At 34.7% G+C, this 20,946-nt stretch overlaps 2 protein-coding genes and 1 long non-coding RNA gene across 3 annotated transcripts; 2 read left to right on the top strand and 1 right to left on the bottom strand.

Annotated features, from left to right (window-relative positions):
• The first annotated feature begins 5,801 nt into the window (after nucleotides 1-5,801).
• LOC142636933 (uncharacterized) lies at nucleotides 5,802-7,405 on the top strand. Its single transcript, XM_075811226.1, has one exon. The coding sequence runs from the start codon at nucleotides 5,955-5,957 to the stop codon at nucleotides 7,305-7,307; it is 1,353 nt and encodes a 450-aa protein (XP_075667341.1). The 5' UTR covers nucleotides 5,802-5,954; the 3' UTR covers nucleotides 7,308-7,405.
• An 8,554-nt stretch (nucleotides 7,406-15,959) lies between these two features.
• LOC142634480 (uncharacterized) lies at nucleotides 15,960-17,117 on the top strand. Its single transcript, XM_075808773.1, has one exon. It carries the CDS (start codon nucleotides 16,035-16,037, stop codon nucleotides 16,950-16,952), a length of 918 nt encoding a protein of 305 aa, XP_075664888.1. The 5' UTR covers nucleotides 15,960-16,034; the 3' UTR covers nucleotides 16,953-17,117.
• Nucleotides 17,118-20,117: 3,000 nt separating this feature from the next.
• On the bottom strand, nucleotides 20,118-20,946 carry LOC142634327 (uncharacterized). The gene is made up of 2 exons (XR_012844119.1): nucleotides 20,311-20,946; nucleotides 20,118-20,185 (listed from the first exon to the last, which is right to left on the bottom strand). It is a non-coding gene; the product is annotated as an uncharacterized LOC142634327 (long non-coding RNA).

Here is a 20,946-nt window from a genome sequence, read left to right on the forward strand (position 1 = left end):
ACTTAATATTTTTTAATTGGGTGTGAATTTTGACAAATTTACCGTTATATTACATTATCTTCATCTATATATGGTTGGGTTAAAGTTACACCACACCTAGTGTAACTTTAAGCATTGTTACACGACTCAATGTTTTTTAATTGGGTGTGAATTTTGACAAATCCACTGTTATATTACATTATCTTCATATATTCTTCATACTTGCAAAATTTCAAGTTGATCAAAAATTAATAGTCATGTTATCAATCAATTGTTTAAATTCAAGTTTTTGTAGTTTAAACTAATGCATAAAAGATGAGTTTATAAATCGAATGATAAATAACATTTAATTGACATGAAATTTGACATGAATGTTAAGAACGTGTATATAACATGTAATTCAACGGTGGTATTTTCAAAATATGAATTTTATAACAAGTTATTGTTGGGCTGTCCACCACCTGTCTAAACTGACCAAACTGCCCAATCTGATGACATCTGACCCGAAAACTACTCGACTCTTGCAGTGGGTTGGTCGATGATGGGTCACTGGACACAGAAACTAACAAAATCAATTTAATTTTTGGTTTTGCGGTATGAGAAACTGAAGAACCTGACCCACCCAATGATCCTAGATTCCTCTGCTTTGATCTCCTTTCCGATCTCCTCTCCACCATCAACAATGATCCTAACTTTTTTAGATCTGAGGAGATCTCAGCTGATCCAACTGAGATCTCCTCTAGATTTGGTGTAGATCATGAGATTCCATCAAAGAACCACCGGTTTTTTTTAATCTTTGCCGACTCTTTTGGTTTTGACTAAATCTAATTCAACCCGTGGCCAATCTGGCTCAATCTGACCTGTTCATCCTCTCAATTAGTGACGGGTCCTTCGATCTACCACCCAACTTGGCTGGGTTGAGTCCGGGTTGAGCCCAAAACCTACTCGGATCGACCTGTGGACAGCCATAAGTTTCTGGGTGGTGTAACATTGCTTAGAGTTACACTGAGTATAATTAAATTTTGTATCTAAGGTGAATACTACCTAGGCTCGTTTTTAAAAATTTTGTCAACTCTTAAAAAAAACCTTTGTGATCGAGTATATTATTAGATAAAGTATACAAATCGTTCGTATTTTTATTGCTCTATTTTAGGGTAGAGGAAGGCAAGGTAGTTAGTTTTCTCTTAATGTAATTTTTGTTATTGTGATGTAATGAATTTATTTAAAGTTTATATTTATCAAATAATTTATGGAAATTTATTTATTATGAAAATATTGAAAATAACAATCAATTTTTAGAACATAGTATAAATTTTCATTCACATTTAATGAAATGTTTTGATAAGAAAAATTGGACTAATTAAGTTTCAAAATTGAATGGAAGTAGTTCTAAATGGATTATAAGTAATTTTAAAGTGAACGGACACTTTTTCCACAATTAAAATCTAATTTGAATTATTTATTCAAAGTTTTTATATCTATTTCTTTCATTCTGGAATGGCCATTACACATCAAAATTGGTACAACCAATCTATTTATTTCATCTCAAAAAAAAAAAAAAAAAATTCAGGTTGTACCGATCATTTTGGGATTCAAATCCTCTAGAGTTCTTAGGGTACTCTACCAATAGAGTTCATTAAATCCTAACCACTCTTTAATGATTTAATGGTTTAGATTTTGCCATGTCAGCATTTCATTAATAATATTCTTAAAATAATAAAATAATGTTATAAACAAAACAATTAAGATGATTGTTAATGAAATGCTGACATGGCAGAATCTAGACCATTAAATCATTAAAGAGCGGTTAGGATTTAATGAACTCTACTTGGTAGAGTACCCTAGGAACTCTAGAGGATCTGAATCCATCATTTTGACATAATTTCAGCTAGCTTGGGCAATACTAGCAAAATTTTGGATTGTACCTTTACGTATAGGTTTTTATTAACATTAATTTGTATTATTATTATTATTTGTAATGTTATAAACCTTTTATGAAATTAAGTTGGTTAAAGAGATGGCTTTAACTTCTTATAAAGTTATTCTTTTTATCTTTTATATCCACACACGCATAGATAGATCAGTGAATAAGTCTTACTACTTTAGTAAAAGAAAGCACATGCATCGGCATCAGTCATGATGCATATCAAATTAGGTTGGTATCAAAATGCACATGCATGCAACAGTCTTACTGCTAATATGACTGATATGGGTTAACTATGTTGCTGTACATTTTTGGTCAATAACTAATTATATAAGTTAACTTGTTGACCAAGGTTTAGTCAATAACAATAAGGAGGAAGAGCAACATCCAGTTAGGAGGATCTGTTTCCTTTGTTTTACACCTTCAAGCAGACCGATCATGAATCTGAAAATGGACCCCTTAGCCCATCGAGTCATGACTCAGCTTGCATACTCATAGGTTGGGCTACACCTTGGGAAACTTACGGCTTGCCTACCAAGGGACCTCGAGTGCAATTTGCTGCCTGCTGCTCGCTGCCCTACCCACTAGCAAACTATGTATGGGTAGTATAAGTAATGACCCTAGTTGATATCTCTTAATCAATAGTAGTTGTTTCTTTTTTTGGGGGGTGGGGGGAAGAGGGATACATTTATAAAATAAAGACTAAAGGTTAGAGAATAAGAAATTGATTTTAGTTAGCTCAATTGATAAATTTTTTTATCTTTTGAATAAGAGATCTAGAGTTTAAACCCTCTACACCAAAAATCAATTAGTGCATTTGGCTTGATAATAAAAAAAATATCATAAAATGGACGCTATAAATTGAATTTCTATTTTAAAACAACAAAATGAAGGAGTATATGACATATGCCTTTTCTAATAATTAAAATATTCTTTTCTTATAAATCTTATTAAGAGATCTAGAATTTAAAACCCTTCTTACATCAAAATTTGATTGGAGCATTCGACCTGATGATAAATATTAATTATTATAAAACGCTTCATAAGTTGAATTTTTATTTTATCTAAATAAAAGAAAAAAGTATATGGCATATGCCTTTTATAATAACTAAAATATTATTTCCTTAAAAAACGTATTATTTTGTTTGTTTGTTTATTTGTGTTGATAATTCGTAGTTAATATTTGAATCATGAATATCATTTCTATTAGAAACACAGCTTATTTTTTATTTCCTTTATTTCGAGAGAAAAGCATTAACAGACAGCACGCAGATATGGAAAAGGGAATAAGCAGAGGAGGGGGGAAGGTATGCTTTTAATTAAAGTGATGCCCATCAATCATGTCAGAAGTATGTGATTCTGTCCTCAGAGTGCATTTCTTCTAGATGATTGTTTCCCAAAAGCATGTGGGCCTGATGGTTGTTACTGGGGGGGGGCGGTCTGACTACGATTTGGGCTTGTGCCTATTTTATTGGATCCTGCGATGGACTTGTGCGGAGCTTTCTCCAGAGTCCAGACACAAGTGACAATACCATAAATCTTTGTCCTCTCATTTCTCATCATTCATCAATGTCACGGTTCCATGTTTTTTACTTTCTTTTCTTTGGTCATAGCGACGTTTCAAAATTTAGTTGCAGCACGCAATGGCCAATATATTTAATAAAAGATGAAAAAATAATTGGGAACAGCCATAGGACCACTATTTTTCACAAAAGTATTCACAGTTGCTAATATGGCTAAGTGTGGTTTGTGCGGAATAAGTTGGTGCCGTGGTAGGCTTAGATACAAAGGACGTTACTCAAATCATATTAAAGAAAAAGTTATAAAAGATGGTGTGTCCTAGCATTACTAAAAAATTATTGCACTTACTATTGATAAATGATTAATTATCCTCAGGGCCGGCCCTAGGCTTAGGCCACTTAGGCCACCGGCTAGGGCCCTTACTAGAGAAAGATTCTAAATTTTGGGACAATAATTGATATATTTAAAAAAAAATTGGAGATATAGAAAAAAAAATAGTTTTATAATTTTCCTCTGCTTTTAAAAAGTTCTAAAGAATTGAGTAATACAAGAGATAATATAACTTTAAATATATGGGTCTTACAAATAAAGTAATGTTATAGTTACAAACTATTTCACAACATTTTTATAAACTGTTGTTGTGACCAACTTCTTACTGGTTCTCATATGGGCCACCGATAACATCACTTTTTTATTTATCTATAATCATTTACCACATCATCAGTTTGTAAAAGTTTTTGTAAAAAAAATTGTATCTCTAGTATTTTCCTTTACAAATATATATGTCACTAATCGCAAGAAATAATTCAAGTAGGAAAATGATAGAAATATTATTAATTTTACTTGAAAACTTCACAAATTAATGTGACAATTAATATGATACGTAAAAGTCAATAACCTATAAAATGCATTTTTGAATTATTTTTTGTGATTAATGATACATTTTTGTAAGCCTTATGTTGTAAAATTTATAATATCTCTAACATCATTTATTCAAATACTTGTTTATTATCTTCTTGAAGTGTCACTAATAGCATTAATTTCTACAACGTTTGAAAGTTTGTTTTAGTGAAATTTGTTATAGTTTTAGCATTTTTCCACAAAAAAAAAATGCATATTACAAAATAAAAGGTGTAGATTTTTGTTATAAAAAATTATGATATTAAATACTAGTTAATTTTTTTTATAGAAAAAGTTAAATATTATTTAAGTGATAATAAAAAAACCCCCATTTAAATATATTGCTTTAGGTCTCCAAATTTGTTGGGCCGCTCCTGATTATCCCAAAAGATTAAACTGTCACGAGTTTGATTATTTAATGATAATTCTGACATGCATTATGTTTTTCCTAGAATTTGAAAATGATAGAAAATACGAACTCAAAAAACAAAAAATAATAAAATAAAATAAATTAACAGTGGTGGATGTTTTATGTAGCAAGAACTTTGGCCCAGAACTTAAGGAGTTTGAGTTCTTCTTTCTTTTCTTTTTCATATTAAGTAACTTAAAGTGTAATATTCAAATCTCCTATTTCCTAACTATGGAATTTATCAAAATTCAAAAACTAGCACCTCTATTTGCTCAATAAAGCCTTTCGGCTTGGCTGAGTTAAGATCCAACGTAGCCCAATTGCCCAATTGCCCAATGCCCTATTCCCATTCAACCAACTTGGTCACTGGCCCACTGCTAACCTTTGACTAAAAAAAGGGAAAAAAAAAAAAAAGTTACATAATCTATAACGAAAAATAAAGTCGAGGAAAAAAAAAAAAGCAAAAGAAGGAACCTACCCAATTTTTTGCATAAAAGGAAGATGACCAAAGAGAAAAACCCCCCAATACACTAGAACCCAGAAATTATTAGTTCTTCTCGTTCTCTTCAAAACTACCCAAAATGGAAATTTCAAATTTGTGTGCTAATAACTTCCTCTCATCTTAAAACAAATTTAATCACAATAAAAAAATAAAATAAATAAGGACCAGGACCAATTTAACCAAGTAGCTGTTTGAGCAATCAAATCACACAATGTGGGCTACTGTTTAATTACAGTGCTTAATTATAGACATTGTGGACCACTTGCTCTAATTAAGGCCCCCATGAATGAATTTGCTTTGTTACTTATTCCTTCACATAGAACAACCAAGAGATTCCTTAACTTTTTCTCCTTAGTATTTTATTTGATTTGTACTATTTAAATTTTTAAAAAATAAAAGAAAAATTGTGCAACTAGCTAGGTAAGAGGTCCCTTTGCTTTGCCAATCTTTTACAAGCATAGATTACAAACCATAAACCATAAAGTAGGAAAAAGGGGGTAAAGTGGTCACAAGATGGGCGGGCCTTTCTTTTGAAAAAAACAGCAGAAATCCAATAAGAAACCCACGTTCCCATTTATAACAGCTTAACTGTCCCTCCTCCCTCTCTAACTGAACTCCATTACCATCCATTTTCACTTCTAGTGGGAATCTCCAAAAACCTTAACAAAATCAAAGAACTCTCATCCAAACAAAAGAGATTTTTTGTTTTTAAGGAAACCATGAAGTGGGGAAGAAAGAAACCTCCTTCTTCACCTTCCTCCTTGTCTCAGCCTTCTTTCTTGTCTAATGTCTTTCCCATTTCATGGCTTTCCAAGTTCAAACACATGGGCATCAACTCTAAACCGAAACCCGGAAAGGTAAGGCAAAAAGGTAAGCTGAATAATCCTTTCATGAGTTCATCACAGTGTGGTGGTGGTGGTGGTGGTGGTGGTGAGAATGGTGGTCGGTTTTATGGTGGGAATGATGATGATGATGATGATGCTTTTTGGAGACTGTCATTTGGAGAAGAGGCTGTTAATGGGAATCAGAATAGAGGGGTCTTGAAATCCGTTTGGTATGAATCCGATGATGAGGTTCATGTCCCATCTTCTAGGTGCAGGGGCTCTAGATCAAATTGTGGTGAAGTGAGGGAAAGAGAAGAGGCTAAGAAGCTCAATAAGATGCTTTCGGGTTTGAGGGAAGTGAGAGAATTGCATAAAGATGAGGAGATTTCACCGGAATTGGATGCTCGTTATGGAGTTGGATCACCATGGAAAAGGATTGGGAAAGAATGGAAATTAAGTCAAATGAATCCGAAAGTTTTGGAAGAGAGGGTGTTGGAATTGGAAAGAGAATGGAAGTCTGCGAAATCTGTGGACAAAGAATCATTGGAATGGGAATCACCAAGGACAATTTGGACGCCTAAGAGGGATAAGCACAAATTGATAGCTTCTGGCTCAAAGAAACATTGTTCTGCCTCTTCCTTGAATTCTAAGAATTCTAGCCTAAGAGATACTGCAGAAGATGGTGTTTTTGCTACTAAGAACTTGGAGGGAACTGCAGGACTCTCGGCAGAGCAGTTATGTTCAGAGTGGCAGAAGTTGAAAGGAACGAAAATTGAAGAGCTGAAGTCAAAGAGTGAGAAAGAGAGGAAATCTATTCATGTAAGCAAGGACTCACAGAGGAGAAGAACAAAGAAGAATTCCAAAGTTAGAGTTTATTCTCCAAGAACGGCTTCCAAGGTTGAAATCTGCAGAATAAAAGCGCTGGAAGACATGAGGAAATCAAAACTGAAGATGAAAAAGAAGGAAAAGGAGCAAATTGTGGAGGAAACAACATGCTTGGAGAGCTTCGCTGTTGCAAAATGCTCATTTGATCCACAGCAGGACTTCAGAGATTCAATGCTTGAGATGATCACCGAGAAAAGGATCAGCCGGCCAGAAGAGCTTGAAGAACTCTTGGCTTGTTATCTAACCTTGAATTCTGACGAATACCATGACCTCATCATCAAGGTATTCCGGCAGGTGTGGTTCGACTTGAACAAGGCCTGTTTTAGTAGTGAGTTACACAGTGAAGATTGTTGCTATAATTAACTATTGCTTAGCTAATGATAGAAAAACACCTTAACACTGTTACTGTTTTAACATTGTGTTTCTAATTTTGCACAAGGTTGCAGATCTTACTTCATATCAATTGCTTACATTTATTAAAAGATAAGTTAGTATCAGAAATTATGGGTAGAAGCAACTCCGAGCAATAATTTCTATAATGCACTTTTGTTTGCATGCATACATATGTGGATGAAATTTGAAAGATGAGGTTTTGTATTTTAGTTGAAGTTATATGCTTGTTAATAAATGTTCACTGTTGTCATTCTGGTAGAAAACTGGATGAAATGTGGTGGAAATTTCTTAGGTGACAAGGGCCTAAACTTAGTATAGGATGGAACTAACAACTTATTGTAATCAACAATACACTCCTCTCCATTCCATTTGTACTATTGACGGACTGGTTCCATTTTGCATGCCATAGTAAGTCCATGGATTTTGCTGTTACTCACTTTCATGCATCCAGCTTTAACTTCCATTAGAAAATAGCACGACTGATTCAAGTAATTTTATCTAACTGTAACCACAAAATTTTCAGATTCCTTCTGCTTGTAATTTTAGTTCTAAGCTATTGTGTCTGCTACAACAGTCCATTTTTCTATCAGCTAGGCAGTAATGCAACAGAAACTGGTACCCAATCTAAGAAGTCTTAAATATCTTGGCTTTGCTATGAAGAGTTTAAAGCTGTAATTTATCGTATCTATTACTTCTTAATGTCTACTTTTTCTCAAGATGTCATTTCTTCACCAACTAAGCACTCATGAACCTTGTCAACCACTTGAATTGTGCTACATTCAGGCTTCTCTTTTACTCTTAAGTGTCTTCATTTTCTCCTCACATTCATAACGTCATGCTGTCTTACCATGGTATTCACAAGTAGCTGAATAGACTGCCAAATCACAGTAGCTTTCCTTTGCAGCATTGCTCTCACAAGCTCCTTGGCCTTCAGTAGTCCAATGCAACTAAGTGAATCCACCATACAGCCATGGTCTCCATGGTTTGTTGATTGAGCTTCATAAACATGAGCCATGGGATGTAATATTTCATGACATTGTCAAGCTTGCACGTTTGAAGGAAATGAACCATCGTTTATGATCCTATCTTTTAGCAATAAAAGCATGAAGCCAGTCACCCTTGCTCAAAGCTCCAATGTCAGCACATGCAGTGATGCAGATAAGAAATCCATTGGGCATGCAATGTCTGGCTCGCCTTTGCATTTTTCATAAATATGGACATACCAATGATCATGGTGTTCTGAGAAGATCAATGTTTGATGACCTCTTAAAAAATACATCTCTCTCTCTTCTCTGAGTAATCCAACCCCACATACCCCAATACAATAAAGTTCCTCCACTTTCGTTACATCCTTTTGAATAAACAATCAACTTGGTAATTCCATTGACCCTCTTTCCACTTGCATGCTTAGAATTAACATCCTTATTCAGTATTTTATCAAGCAAAGTCTGCTCACTTTTTAGTGTATCCAAAACTTGCGTACACATGATTTAAAGGTTTTTACCCATTTTGAACAATCCAAAAGTTGTGTGTGTGTGTGTGTGGGGGGGGGGGGGGTCTTCATAGGTAAGGTATAAGTTTCTTCATCAGTATCAATACGAGGACATAGTATTTGGTGAAAGATTGCATAAGCTCTCGCTACTGCATTCCAATTATATTATCGGTTTGTCAATGTAAGCGAAAACAGACAATATGTGACAATTTGAGAATCAGAATTGATGGTGGTAAACATGGAAAATGTACTAATATGGAGTAGAAATGATAGCATGGGCTTACTTTTTCAATCACAGAATGGCATTTACCTGTATGTCATTAAGAAATAAGATTGCCTGCAGCTAACGTAAAATTGTTTTAACCCATTACCAACTTTATGAAACAATAGTCATATGTTATATGTTGTGTACAACATCTTGACATGCATAATTGAAGAACACTAAATAGCACGCTAGCAATATTTATTCACGTTAACAAAATCTTCAGGTGCTAAATATGCTTCCATCCTTCTGTGGCAATGAATGTGAATAATGTTTCAAATCTTATCAAGAATTTTGTAGCTGTAGCCTTTCAGCAGGGCTTTGAGATGACTAAACTGATTAAAATGAATTCTGCTCCTGCTACTCTGCCAGAAATGGAGATGGATTGAAAAAAAAATACTTTCACAAATTCAGATCTAAGCAACTCATCCTGTAGCCAAATGCCACTAACACAAAATTACAAGTAACATCATAATATTGCCACAAATGCCTGTACATGTACACTATTATCTTAATGCTCTTAAGCTAGAGCAGGCAAGAAAATAAAAAGCCCTTACAAGCACTCAAAACTTAGAACTCCTACTGCACTCAAAACTTATCTACAACTGGAGCATTGAATCTTAACTGGTTCCCAAGTCTCAGTACATGAATAGGTTCCTGATTTTTGAAGCAACCACAAAGCCTTATCATAATCTCCAAACTCAACCAAAAACAGTTTACGTTCCTACAAGATATCTCACACTCACAGGAAGTGTATTTCTTAAAATTTCGGAAGATCAAGAATCTGTCCCTTCAAACCATCCTGCACAACAGCAAAGAAGACCCCAGTTTTTTGAGGATTTGCCTGCACACAGGCCATGGAGACGTGCACTGTTGAAGTGTGTGCCCAGGAGCTTAAAAGAAGATAAAGTTACAGAGGAGAGGAAGAGAGCTTAGCTGAACCGATATAATAGAGCAGAAGAGACATTTGAAGCTCCTTGCTCTTGAGACGAATGTGCAGAAATTAGAGGAGAGCATTGAGTTTGTGGTGCCCATAAGCCATTTGAAGCAGCAAGCATTTGAGCTTTTGATTTTGCTTCAGCCATTCTCTTTCTCGTTGAAATATAGGGGCAATGAGTTTGGTAAGGGGGGTAGAATTTGGCAATGGCATGGGCTATGACATTTCACCACAAAACTAATTGATGATGAGAAAGACCCATTCAAATTTTTTATGGCCTTTAACATCACAACACTCGGGGGCTTTAGAGTAGTTGTAGGAAGTTAAATTGTGATCTCCCAATAGACAATGCATGTATATTATATGAGACGTAAAGAGCTCAAATCCATCCAAGTTATGGTAGCTATCAAATTATCGAGAGAAAAACAAAATTGATGATAAAAAAAAAAGAAAAAAAAAATGTTAATGTAAGAAAACCCAAAAATGAGATAGCATATTTGTTATATTGTTTATATATTAACAATGTTTTACACATGAAATTATGTTTTCCAAGTGTTGAAAATTCAAAATTCAATTTAGTATTTAGCCTTATGTGATCACAGAAAAATGCAAAGTCATTGCAAAAATTTCATGATAAATGATTATTTCTAGTGAAAGACAATGGTATTGCTCTGCAACACCATGGATTTAAAAAATATATATATATATATATATATGAAAAAAAATTTAAAAGGGTTGAACCTTTTAATTATATTACTCATGGTCCCGCGCGATGCGCGGATAATGATTTAAGCTCTTATGTGAAAAACTTATATAGAATATTCAAAATATTTTAAAGTAATAACATGAAGTAATGTTGCAATAACATGAAGAGATTTTTGTTAAATTAATGATGTAATACAAAATTAAAGAGATGAAGAATTTAAACTATAGATAAAAAGTTACATAAATTAGAAATTAGTTATTATGCGGTGTAATATCTTCTAAAAAAAATGTAGTGTAATAAGTTGATTGTTTGTTTAATCATATATTTTTTTGCTGAAATTTTTAATCATAATTTTTGTTTCTACATTGGCTTAGAGTTAGCATAAAAATTTTGTAATTTCATGTAAAGGTTTAGTGTTTTTTTTTTTTTTGAGAAAAATGTAAATGTTTAGTTGGCTTATGGAAATATCATCTAAAATTTATGATGTCACGTTTGTGTTATTGAAGTATGATAGTGGTAAGTTAAACACTCATGGCCTGTTTGGATGGAGGGGGGAAGGAGGGGGAGTAGAGGGGAGTAGAGTAGAGTTGGCTAAAAATAAGATAATTTTGTGTTGAATCTACTCTACTTTACTCCACTCCCCCTCCTTCCCCTCAATCCAAATGGACCATCAGCGAAAATAGTGATATCCTATTAATAGAATTTTATTATAATTCAAATATGTAAAGAAGTTGAGGTGTAAAGCTAAATAAAAAATTACTCTTACAAAGTGCCCCATGACAGAATCACATGGTCTCTCACGTGATGTTTTTTCTTTCTTTTATATATATATATATATATATATATATATATATATATATATATATATATATATATTAAAACCATATAAAATTCTTATATATATATATATATATATATATATATAATTAGTGTATACTTATAGATAATTAATGTGTATTCACTTCATTAACACATTCAATGAATTAAAAGTTTTACATAAATGTAAATTTTGATGAGGTGGAAGTCTAAATGAAAGAAGCTCAATGAATATGCCACCTGGCAGAACCTCATGCTCTCCTACATGAGGTCTCTGCTTTTATAATATATATATATATATATATATATATATATATATATATATATATATATTATATATATATATATATATTGATTGATTTGTGACGTCACAAATATAATTAAAAAATTTGTTTCAAAAATCATTCACATGATAAATTTTTGGATAAAAAATTATTTTAGTCCTTAAATTTTACTAAAAGTTTATTTTAAACTTTAAGAAGTTCATTTTTCGTCCCTAAACTATTAAAAAGTTCATTTTTTTTTCTTTCAACTATTGAAAATGTTTTATTTATATTCTTAAACTTTACTAAAAATTTGTTTTTCATTCCTATATTATTGAAAAAAAAAAAATCTTTTTTCATGTTTTTTTTCTAAACTATTGAAAAAACTTTTTACAAAGTTTAAGAATGAAAAAATAAATAAATAAAAACTTTTTAAAGTTTAGGAATGAAAAACAAATTTTTTAGTAAAATTTAAGAACCAAAATATATTTTACCCTAAATTTTTTAGCTTTCGTTAATCTACATTTAATGATATGTTTTTACAAACCCAAAAATCGACTATAAATTTTCTCCACTCGATAAGATCAACTAGATATGTTCATCATTCAATAGGATTGACTAGAAGTCTTTTTACATCCAAATGGGTGTAGCGGTCCTTTCGCGTGGTATTGGGCTGGACTAATTCCTGTCATACTAGGCCCAAGGTGTTCTAGATTAGGGAGTTGGGACCAGTCCAATTGCAATCCACCTTGGTCCAGCTTGTGCGCAAACTATGCCTGGTTTAGCCCAGGTTTTGATCACATGCCTCTGACAGGAGAGCTGTTATGACAATTACGGCAGACAGATACAATAAAGATAATAGCAAAGATTCATTCACCACTTAAACAAAATAAATAGTGAGTCATTACAAGAAACACATGTTTTATGAGAGGGCAATACAAATAAATACGGAACAGGTGATAATAAGCTTATTGAATTACAAAGAAATATCAGTCGGGGTTTCTAAAAGGTATGCTTAGGGAAGACATAGAGCATTTATATGTGTTATTTGTGTTTATTTATATTTTTGGGAAGTGCTTAATTTTTATAAGTGATTGAGGTACCCAAATATATGTAAAATTAAACTTAAGATATGAAATAGAATAATTTTATATTTCTCTGTTCAATTGTTATTATATTTTTAATCTCTTGACATGTATATTTAGTTTTGCAAGTTAAAAATTAAGTCTTATATCTTAGATGTTCAGCCTTCAAAATTTCATGTGTTTTCTTTAAAAAAGAAAGAAATACTCCTAAAAAAAGAAAAAGAAATAATAAGAATTTTTATATTGAAAACATCAAATGTAAGAACCAAATATACATATACGCTTGATGAAAAAAAATTTAAAAAAAAAAGAAGAAGAATCAATAGGCATGTAGTGGCATTTTTAGGGTCTAATTAATTATGGTTACTTATATATGAATATTTTGCATTATACTTTTTTTTCTTCATTATTTTAGTGACATATAATATACAATCTAAATTAATTTTCTAAACATTATAACACATGATTGTTATAAAATAATTAATAATGAAACACACACATCGCGCGGGACATTCGCTAGTATAACTAAAGGGGGAGGTAGGTACCTTTAGGCACCCTTGGTGCGATGGTCACTCCACAAGTATAAGTGCTTATGGGGTGTGGGGAGTAAGGGTCAAGGTTCAAGTTTCTAAGAAAGAGTTTCACACACATATATACTTAAATTAGACTAGAGTATACTTTTTATCTCGTATAAAAAAAATTGGGAGGTGGGGGGTGGGGGGAGACAGGCTTGATGAGAGAAATTTGAATTCAATAATTTAGGGATTGCATTAAAAGGAGAGGGAAAAAAAAGATAAGGAAACAGATGACAACATAGCCCACAAATGTGGGGCGTGAGTGTGAGGGGCAAAAGTTGAGGTTCAAGTTTCTAAGAAAAAATTTCACACACATATATACTTAAATTAGAATAGAGTAGACTTTCTATTTTGTATAAAAAATTTAGGAGGTAGGGGGGGGGGGGTGTGGGGAGGAGGGGAGACAGGTTTAATGAGAGAAATTTGAATTCAATAATTTAGGGATTGCATTAAAAGGAAAGGCGGAAAAAAAAAAGGAAATAGACGACAACATAGCCCATGAATGTAGGGAACTAAACTTATTTAGGATAAGAATTCTTAGAATATATTTAGATTGCTTGATTTTCTCATTTGACTTGCACGTTGGCAATCTAGTTTAGTCAAATTTTTAATCTGTCATGGATGACCAAAGTCGAAATTGAATTCAAATATGAAATTATGGTTTAATGGAGGAAAATATGAGTCGAAAGGAAAGTCTAATTTTAGTTGTGCTCACAGGTCGGAAAATTACACATTCCTAGATGATCTTTGCCCAATAAATACACCAAATTCAAGTCTATTTGATTTTGGAATGTTTCTTGTTGTATTTCCACAAAAATTCCTTTTTGTTTCTGGTGGGACTATAAAATAAAAGGGTGTTTGGTACATGTTTTTAAACAATAATTTTTAGTTTTTAAACAATATTACACGTATTTTCATACATTTTTTCATCCACACGTATTTTTTAATAAACATTTTAAACTTGAAAACTGTTGTTTAAACATACATATCAAACAGGCCCTAAGGTTGCATGTACTACACAGTCTACATCCCATTTTTTAATATCTGTATTATATCATTCTTTCTACTTTCTAACATTTTTTATGGGTGGGTTGGATTGGACCCAATTCTGACTCCAGACTCGAAGTTCACCTGAGATTTTGGCTCGGACCAAACTTGAAAATCCAAGACTCTTAGGATCGAGTTTAATCGTTGTTGTCATCGCTCACACTCACTTACATATTAAAATCAATGCCACTTCTTTCTACTCTCCAATGCTGGTACTAATTTGCTTTCTGCTTCCCAAAACAAATCTCAGCTCCATTCCATATCTTTAGCTCTTACTTTTGGTAATATTTTTGGAAGTTTAGTGGCATTTTTGTTGTTGTGGTCCTTAATCGGGTATGGTTAGGTTCACTCACATGTGTTCTCTACGCTTGAGTTATGTTAGTCCAGTCAAAGCCATGGGCCACGCTAACATCGATATTGGTCTAATCCCTCTACTCGTAGTGAAATTTTCATATGCTCATTGCATACTAATATATGGGCAGTTGGGAGTAGGAGATACCTTCAATAGTGGTTATTCTTTCAAACCTCTTTTTAATTTTATATATAAATATATATATAACATTTTTTTGGTAAAATAGAGAATTTCATATATATAAATTTTACTAAGTTATAAATTTAAGTGATTAATGATTATTGAGCTGTCAATCCACATATTTCACATTGAACTATTACTATATATGTGATGTGCAAAACATACAAGAGGTGGATACTACTGAAATATTAGGCAATCTTTTAAATTCAAAATAATAATAATAACGAGTCTTCTCTATTTCCCCTCTAGTTTTAACATAAAAAGCCACTCAACCAAATTTTCACTAGGTTGCAACTCTAAATTAAACTACAAAAAATCACTTTTTTTTTTTCAGCTTAACCACTCGGTACTCCTGACAGTTTTCACCCCCTTCCATTCTCCACCCTCATTTCTCTTTAAATTTTTACCCCAAAGAGCCAAAAAGAAAGTTACATATATACTTCAAATAGTTGCTTTTACAATTGTATTCTTAAAATTTAAAATGGCTTGAAATGTTTTTAAAACTATATTTTTTTTAATTAAGGTTTTGTAATTATAAAGATCTATGGTGATTTAAAATGTTATGGTGTTAAAAACCAAATTATATAAAACACCCAGCTTGTTGTTTCCGCCTACTAATCATTTTTAATTCCAGTTTGTTACTACATAGTCTGGAAGTATGCTCTCCCTCTCTCACAAAAGGGTGGATCCTACACACTGGTGGGCCCTCAAATAATTGGAACATAATAAGCCACGTATGAAAAATACATGTAAAAAAGCCATTCCAAAGTACAAAACCAACCCTATATTTCTTAAACCGCTCTAGCTTCGATTCCGAACCAACCACACTCATGACCGTTGCAACCGAACCAAAATTTAAAACCCTTCAACCCTTTTACTTCATTTTGCACAAAGCACCACCAAAGCACCAACCCCTCTCTCTCGCTCTCTCTCTCTCTCTCTCTCTCTCTCTCTCTGTCTCTGTCTCTGAAAGCAAAGAATAATGGTGTCCAAGATCTCTAAGAGGACCCCACCAACAAAGTGCATCAAAGACTGCCGGATCCTTCCCCGGCGGCACCGCCGGAAAACCCCAGAGAATAAGAACGTAGCGGCGGCGTCTGCCACGGTTTTAGCATCGATCAACAAGTCCATATTCACGTGCCAGCGCCGCCTCATCAGGCTCTTCTCCAAGTTAGCCCGCATCGGCACCCCGAATCGCCACAAGGGCTTCAAGATCCTCAAGAAAATCCCACAAGACGAATCCGAATTCGAATTCGAATTCGAACCCGAAACCGAAAACAAAGTCCAAAGAACCCTCATTTTCGACAGCAGCAGCAACAACAACAACAAGAAAAAAAACAGCATTCTCCCACCGATGATCTTGCCGAAGAGAACGGTGTTTCTAGATTTAGACGAGACGTTGATCCATTCCAAGGCGGACCCACCACCGGAACGTTTCGATTTCGTAGTGAGGCCGAGTATTGAGGGAGAATTCATGAACTTCTACGTGCTGAAAAGGCCTGGTGTGGACCGATTATTGGCTGCATTGTCTGAGAAGTTCGAGGTCGTGGTGTTCACGGCGGGGCTTAAGGAGTATGCCTCCCTAGTCCTCGATCGCCTCGACCCGGATTGCGTGATCTCTCACAGGCTCTACAGGGATTCTTGCAAGGAGGTTGATGGGAAGTTTGTGAAGGACTTGTCTGAGTTGGGGAGGGATTTGAAGAGGGTAGTGATTGTGGATGATAACCCCAATGCCACCGCGCTTCAGCCCGAGAATGCAATTCCGATCATACCCTTTACAGATGATCTTGGTGATCGGGAGTTGGGGAGGTTGATTAAGTTCTTTGAGAGTTCTGATTGCTATGAAGATATGAGGGATGCTGTGAAGCAGTTTATGGCTAATGGAGATGAAATACTTTGATGGTTTGCAAGTCTTTTTAAGTAATGTTTTTCTTTGTCAATTATTTCGTTTTTGAGTTTCTTTTTTTCTTGTAATGATGATATACTACTGTGTGTACTGTTGAACAAAGAGTTGTTCAATTTGAAATGAGAAAAGAAGCTCTAGTCATTTATTTTATGATTCATTTACCCACTTGTATCTGTGTCTCTCACTCTCATTTGAATGTCAACTAAGGAGAGAATAATTAGATCCTTTAAAAATGTAATTTGGATTGGCACTATTGACCCAATGATAAAGCTTCCAAGTGAGTGTGGGGCTTGCTCTTATTTGACAAGTTTTCTTAGGTAATGACTAATAAAGTATTTGCCTGTTTGGTTAAAGCTGTGTTAAGAGCTAACTTACATGTACCTCTATTTGACATAATATGTTTCCAAAACATTTCCCAGCTTGTTATTTCTCTTATTTTATTTTTTTTGGGTCTCAGGTTGCTGAAAAAATTGACACTTTAATTGAATCCTAGATTCCCAAACACTAGAAGGTTGTGTCGACAATAATCCAGCTCCTCACTAAGCCTCTGTTCCGTCTCTATAGTGAACTAGGGGGAGCCCATGAAAAAGAAAACTTATTACAAGTGCAACCTGTGGAAGTACCAAAGCAAGCAAATATTCGGCTACACTGTCACTCTAATTTTCAAATCTGCAACAATGCAAATAGTGGGAGAGCTCAATGCTGTATTTTCAGTGTCACCCTGCAAGGAGTGGCATATGATTAGGTCTGTGACCAATTGTCCATGGATTCACCAGCCAGTAGCCGCATTCATTTTTCCTTGTAAGTATATCCAATACTAGTGATCATCAGTTTATTTAGCCTCTCTCTCTCTCTCTCTCAAGGATTTGGCTAGTTAACTCACTGTTAGATGGCTTATAAGGATGGATACAAGTGAGGGCTGCATTGTGCTTTCTCTTAATATGGCAGATTTCAATAAAATAAACTGATGATTACTTGTATAGGATATACTTACAAGGAAAAATGAATGTAGCCACTGGCTGGTGAATCTGTAGACAATTAGACATGGACCTAGTCATATTAGTCATAGACCGAGTCCTGGAGGGTGAAACTGAAAATACAACATTGAGCTCTCTCACTATTTGCAATGTTGCAGATTTGAAAATTAGGGTGTCAGTGTAGCAGACTATTTGCTTACTTTGGTACTTCTGCAGGTTGCACTTGTAACAAGTTTTCTTTTTCATGGGCTCCCTAGTTCACTAGAGAAGAAGGAACAGAGGCTTTGTGAGGCGCTGGATTGCCGCGTCTCTAAGTTCCTCTTGGAGACTTTTGCAACTATAAGTTTACGAAATCAGATGCCTTTATATAACGCTCAATATGAGTCTGCAAGAAATTTGTCCAGTAAAGGCAATGCTCTCTCAGGTGAATGCCTCCTTACCAAATTCCTGTTTCCATACTCCACTAAGTGCTTAGTTTTCTTTCACTTTGCAGAACTGCTGCATTTCCTTTTATCACCACCCTATTAGCTACTTGCCGAGATAAAAAAAGTAAAGCTGTATACCTTCATTTCCCCACAACACCCCCCCCCCCCCCCACCCCCCTTTTGCTGTTGCTGGTTGTGAAGACTCCAAGGTGGAATACGATTTCAAATTTCTAAAAGGAATGTGCTCTTAAGCCTCATAATGGAGAAGCTTTTCTGCTTCTCTCCACCACTTTAGAGAACCTTTCCTGAGGAACTGTTCTTACCCTATATACAGATTAAAATGAAATAAATCCTCTACGATGCAAGCCTTATCTAAAGCATAGCACAAGTGTGCTTCTGCTTTATTATTGCAGTATACAGATAATGGCCAATCAGAACATTGCAGAATTAAGTATGGCAAGACTTTGTTAATGTCTCATTAAAGCCTAAAATCCTGACAATCCCTGACCCACACATACATATGTAATTTTTTGATGATTTAACATCAAATTTATATACTTCCTAACAATATGGAACTGTTTGCATAGCATCATTTAATATCACTTTGTGAGCTGTGAAGCCACAACCTCACCCTCTACTTTGCTCTTACAAGGTGAGTAAGTGTGCTATATGAGCTACACCTTAGCCTGAAGAGGCTAAATATCAAGATCCAAACCCAATATAAGACTGATTTGTAGCATTAAATAATATAAGAAAACCCAGAATGTGGAATTAGAAAGCATATGCCAAGAAATTGTCTACAATTAGCCCTGTGGCATAGAACTAGGGGCATATAACAGAAGCCTGATTAAGTTTGTCATTTCTTAAGGAATTGGACAAATTTCACAGAATTATCTTTCCTAAGTTGTGGCCCCAAAGGAATGGGGAAGGGGAGATCTTAACTAGTGACCTACACTTCATGATGTGTGATTCCAAGCCGATTGTGCTGCCCCTTATAGTTTGAATGCCAAATAGAGACTTTAAAGTCTCTAACTTGTTGGAAGATATTAAATTAAGTATAAAAAATTACCTTAGTTGGAATTAAGCAGCTTCACCAGTGACTTGACAAAGAACAAGGTAGCAGACTGCTAGAATGGCTCAGTCATGAGAAACACCTGAGGAAAGTCTCGGGTTAATTTATGCCAGAAAAGTGAGGCTGATGCTGGATAGGATCTTAATTTCTAAAGGGCCTGTTTGGTTGCTTGTAATACCATACTCTAGTCACAAAATAGGAGTATCTTGGACTAGTACAAATGTGGAGTGGAGTAAGGCTTTAATGCACGAAAGCGATTCTTCTTACCAGTATGATTAATAGGGTGGCTGTAAATTCAAAGTTAGATGGTCAACGACATAGAGAGAGACAGATGGGAAGTACCCATTACAATAATGGAGAAACCACAACATAGAGAATTGCACTATGACTTTCATGTGTTCCATCCTACCTAGTTCACTCACCATCACTTGTGGTACCACCGGTAAAACCCTTGTCTTGGGCATCAGCTAGCACACACCTGCAGATAACCACTGCCTATGGAAAAAGAACCAGATTGCTGTATTGTTGTGACTGTTAAATCAGTATCATCCTACACCTCAAATAACTTATCATATAGATATAGCAGTCATGAACCAAATCCAGTGGGTTAGAAATCGAAGTGATGCCATGATCAACGGGAAAGCGATAACAGTCTGCTGTCAGTCAGGCCAATCAGAACGAATGCTGATCACGAACACAAGATAATATAGCGTTCACAAATTAATGAGAGTACAGGGCATATACAACTTCAGCCTAAGACTCATCAATGTTAAATCTTGCTTCTTTCTGTAAAAGATGAATATGACATGACCTAAACAAATGCAACGGCAAGTTTCAACCGGTGAGGAAAAGCTCGGAGGCAACAGACACTACACTACGCCTAACAGTATTGGTTCCATAACACACAATTTACATAACACACATCAACAAAATCAACTCTAGACTATATGCAATATGAAGTTTCTCAAAATGCAAAATTTTAAGTACAAATGATTAATAGACTCAATCAATAATAACAAAGGATTACAGAAAAATCAGAGATTCCATTCCAAACCCAAATGAATTAGTATAAGAATTGATCAATTTTTTTCATTTCCAACCCAACCTCAACATGAAAAGAAAAATAAAAATAAAAAATCTTCCTTTTAAAAAAATCCGTTGAATTGGGATTTTGGAAATATCACTGGTCACAAGAGAAGACCTGAAGGGGCAAGCGCCAAGCCTCGGATTTAGGAAAGCAGGTGTCGTCGAGAGACTGGCTTTTGCACCATCGGCACTGCGGGTTGTGGGAGCACTGAGACTCCGACACGAAGTGGGTGCAGTTGGGTGGGATCTGACGCTTATTGTTCCGACCTAATGGCTTTCGACCGCTTGATGAAGATGCGGCGTTGAGAGGTTGGAGGAGAAGGAAGATGACTAGGATTGACACCAAGATCCGGAGACCAAAACCCATCTTCAGTCGCTCGCTGACAATTCTCTCACAAGTCACGGCTCCACCCAGAAACTGAAAGCCC

This window comes from Castanea sativa, chromosome 5 (assembly GCF_040712315.1).
Source record: "Castanea sativa cultivar Marrone di Chiusa Pesio chromosome 5, ASM4071231v1".
Taxonomy (NCBI): Eukaryota; Viridiplantae; Streptophyta; class Magnoliopsida; order Fagales; family Fagaceae; genus Castanea; species Castanea sativa.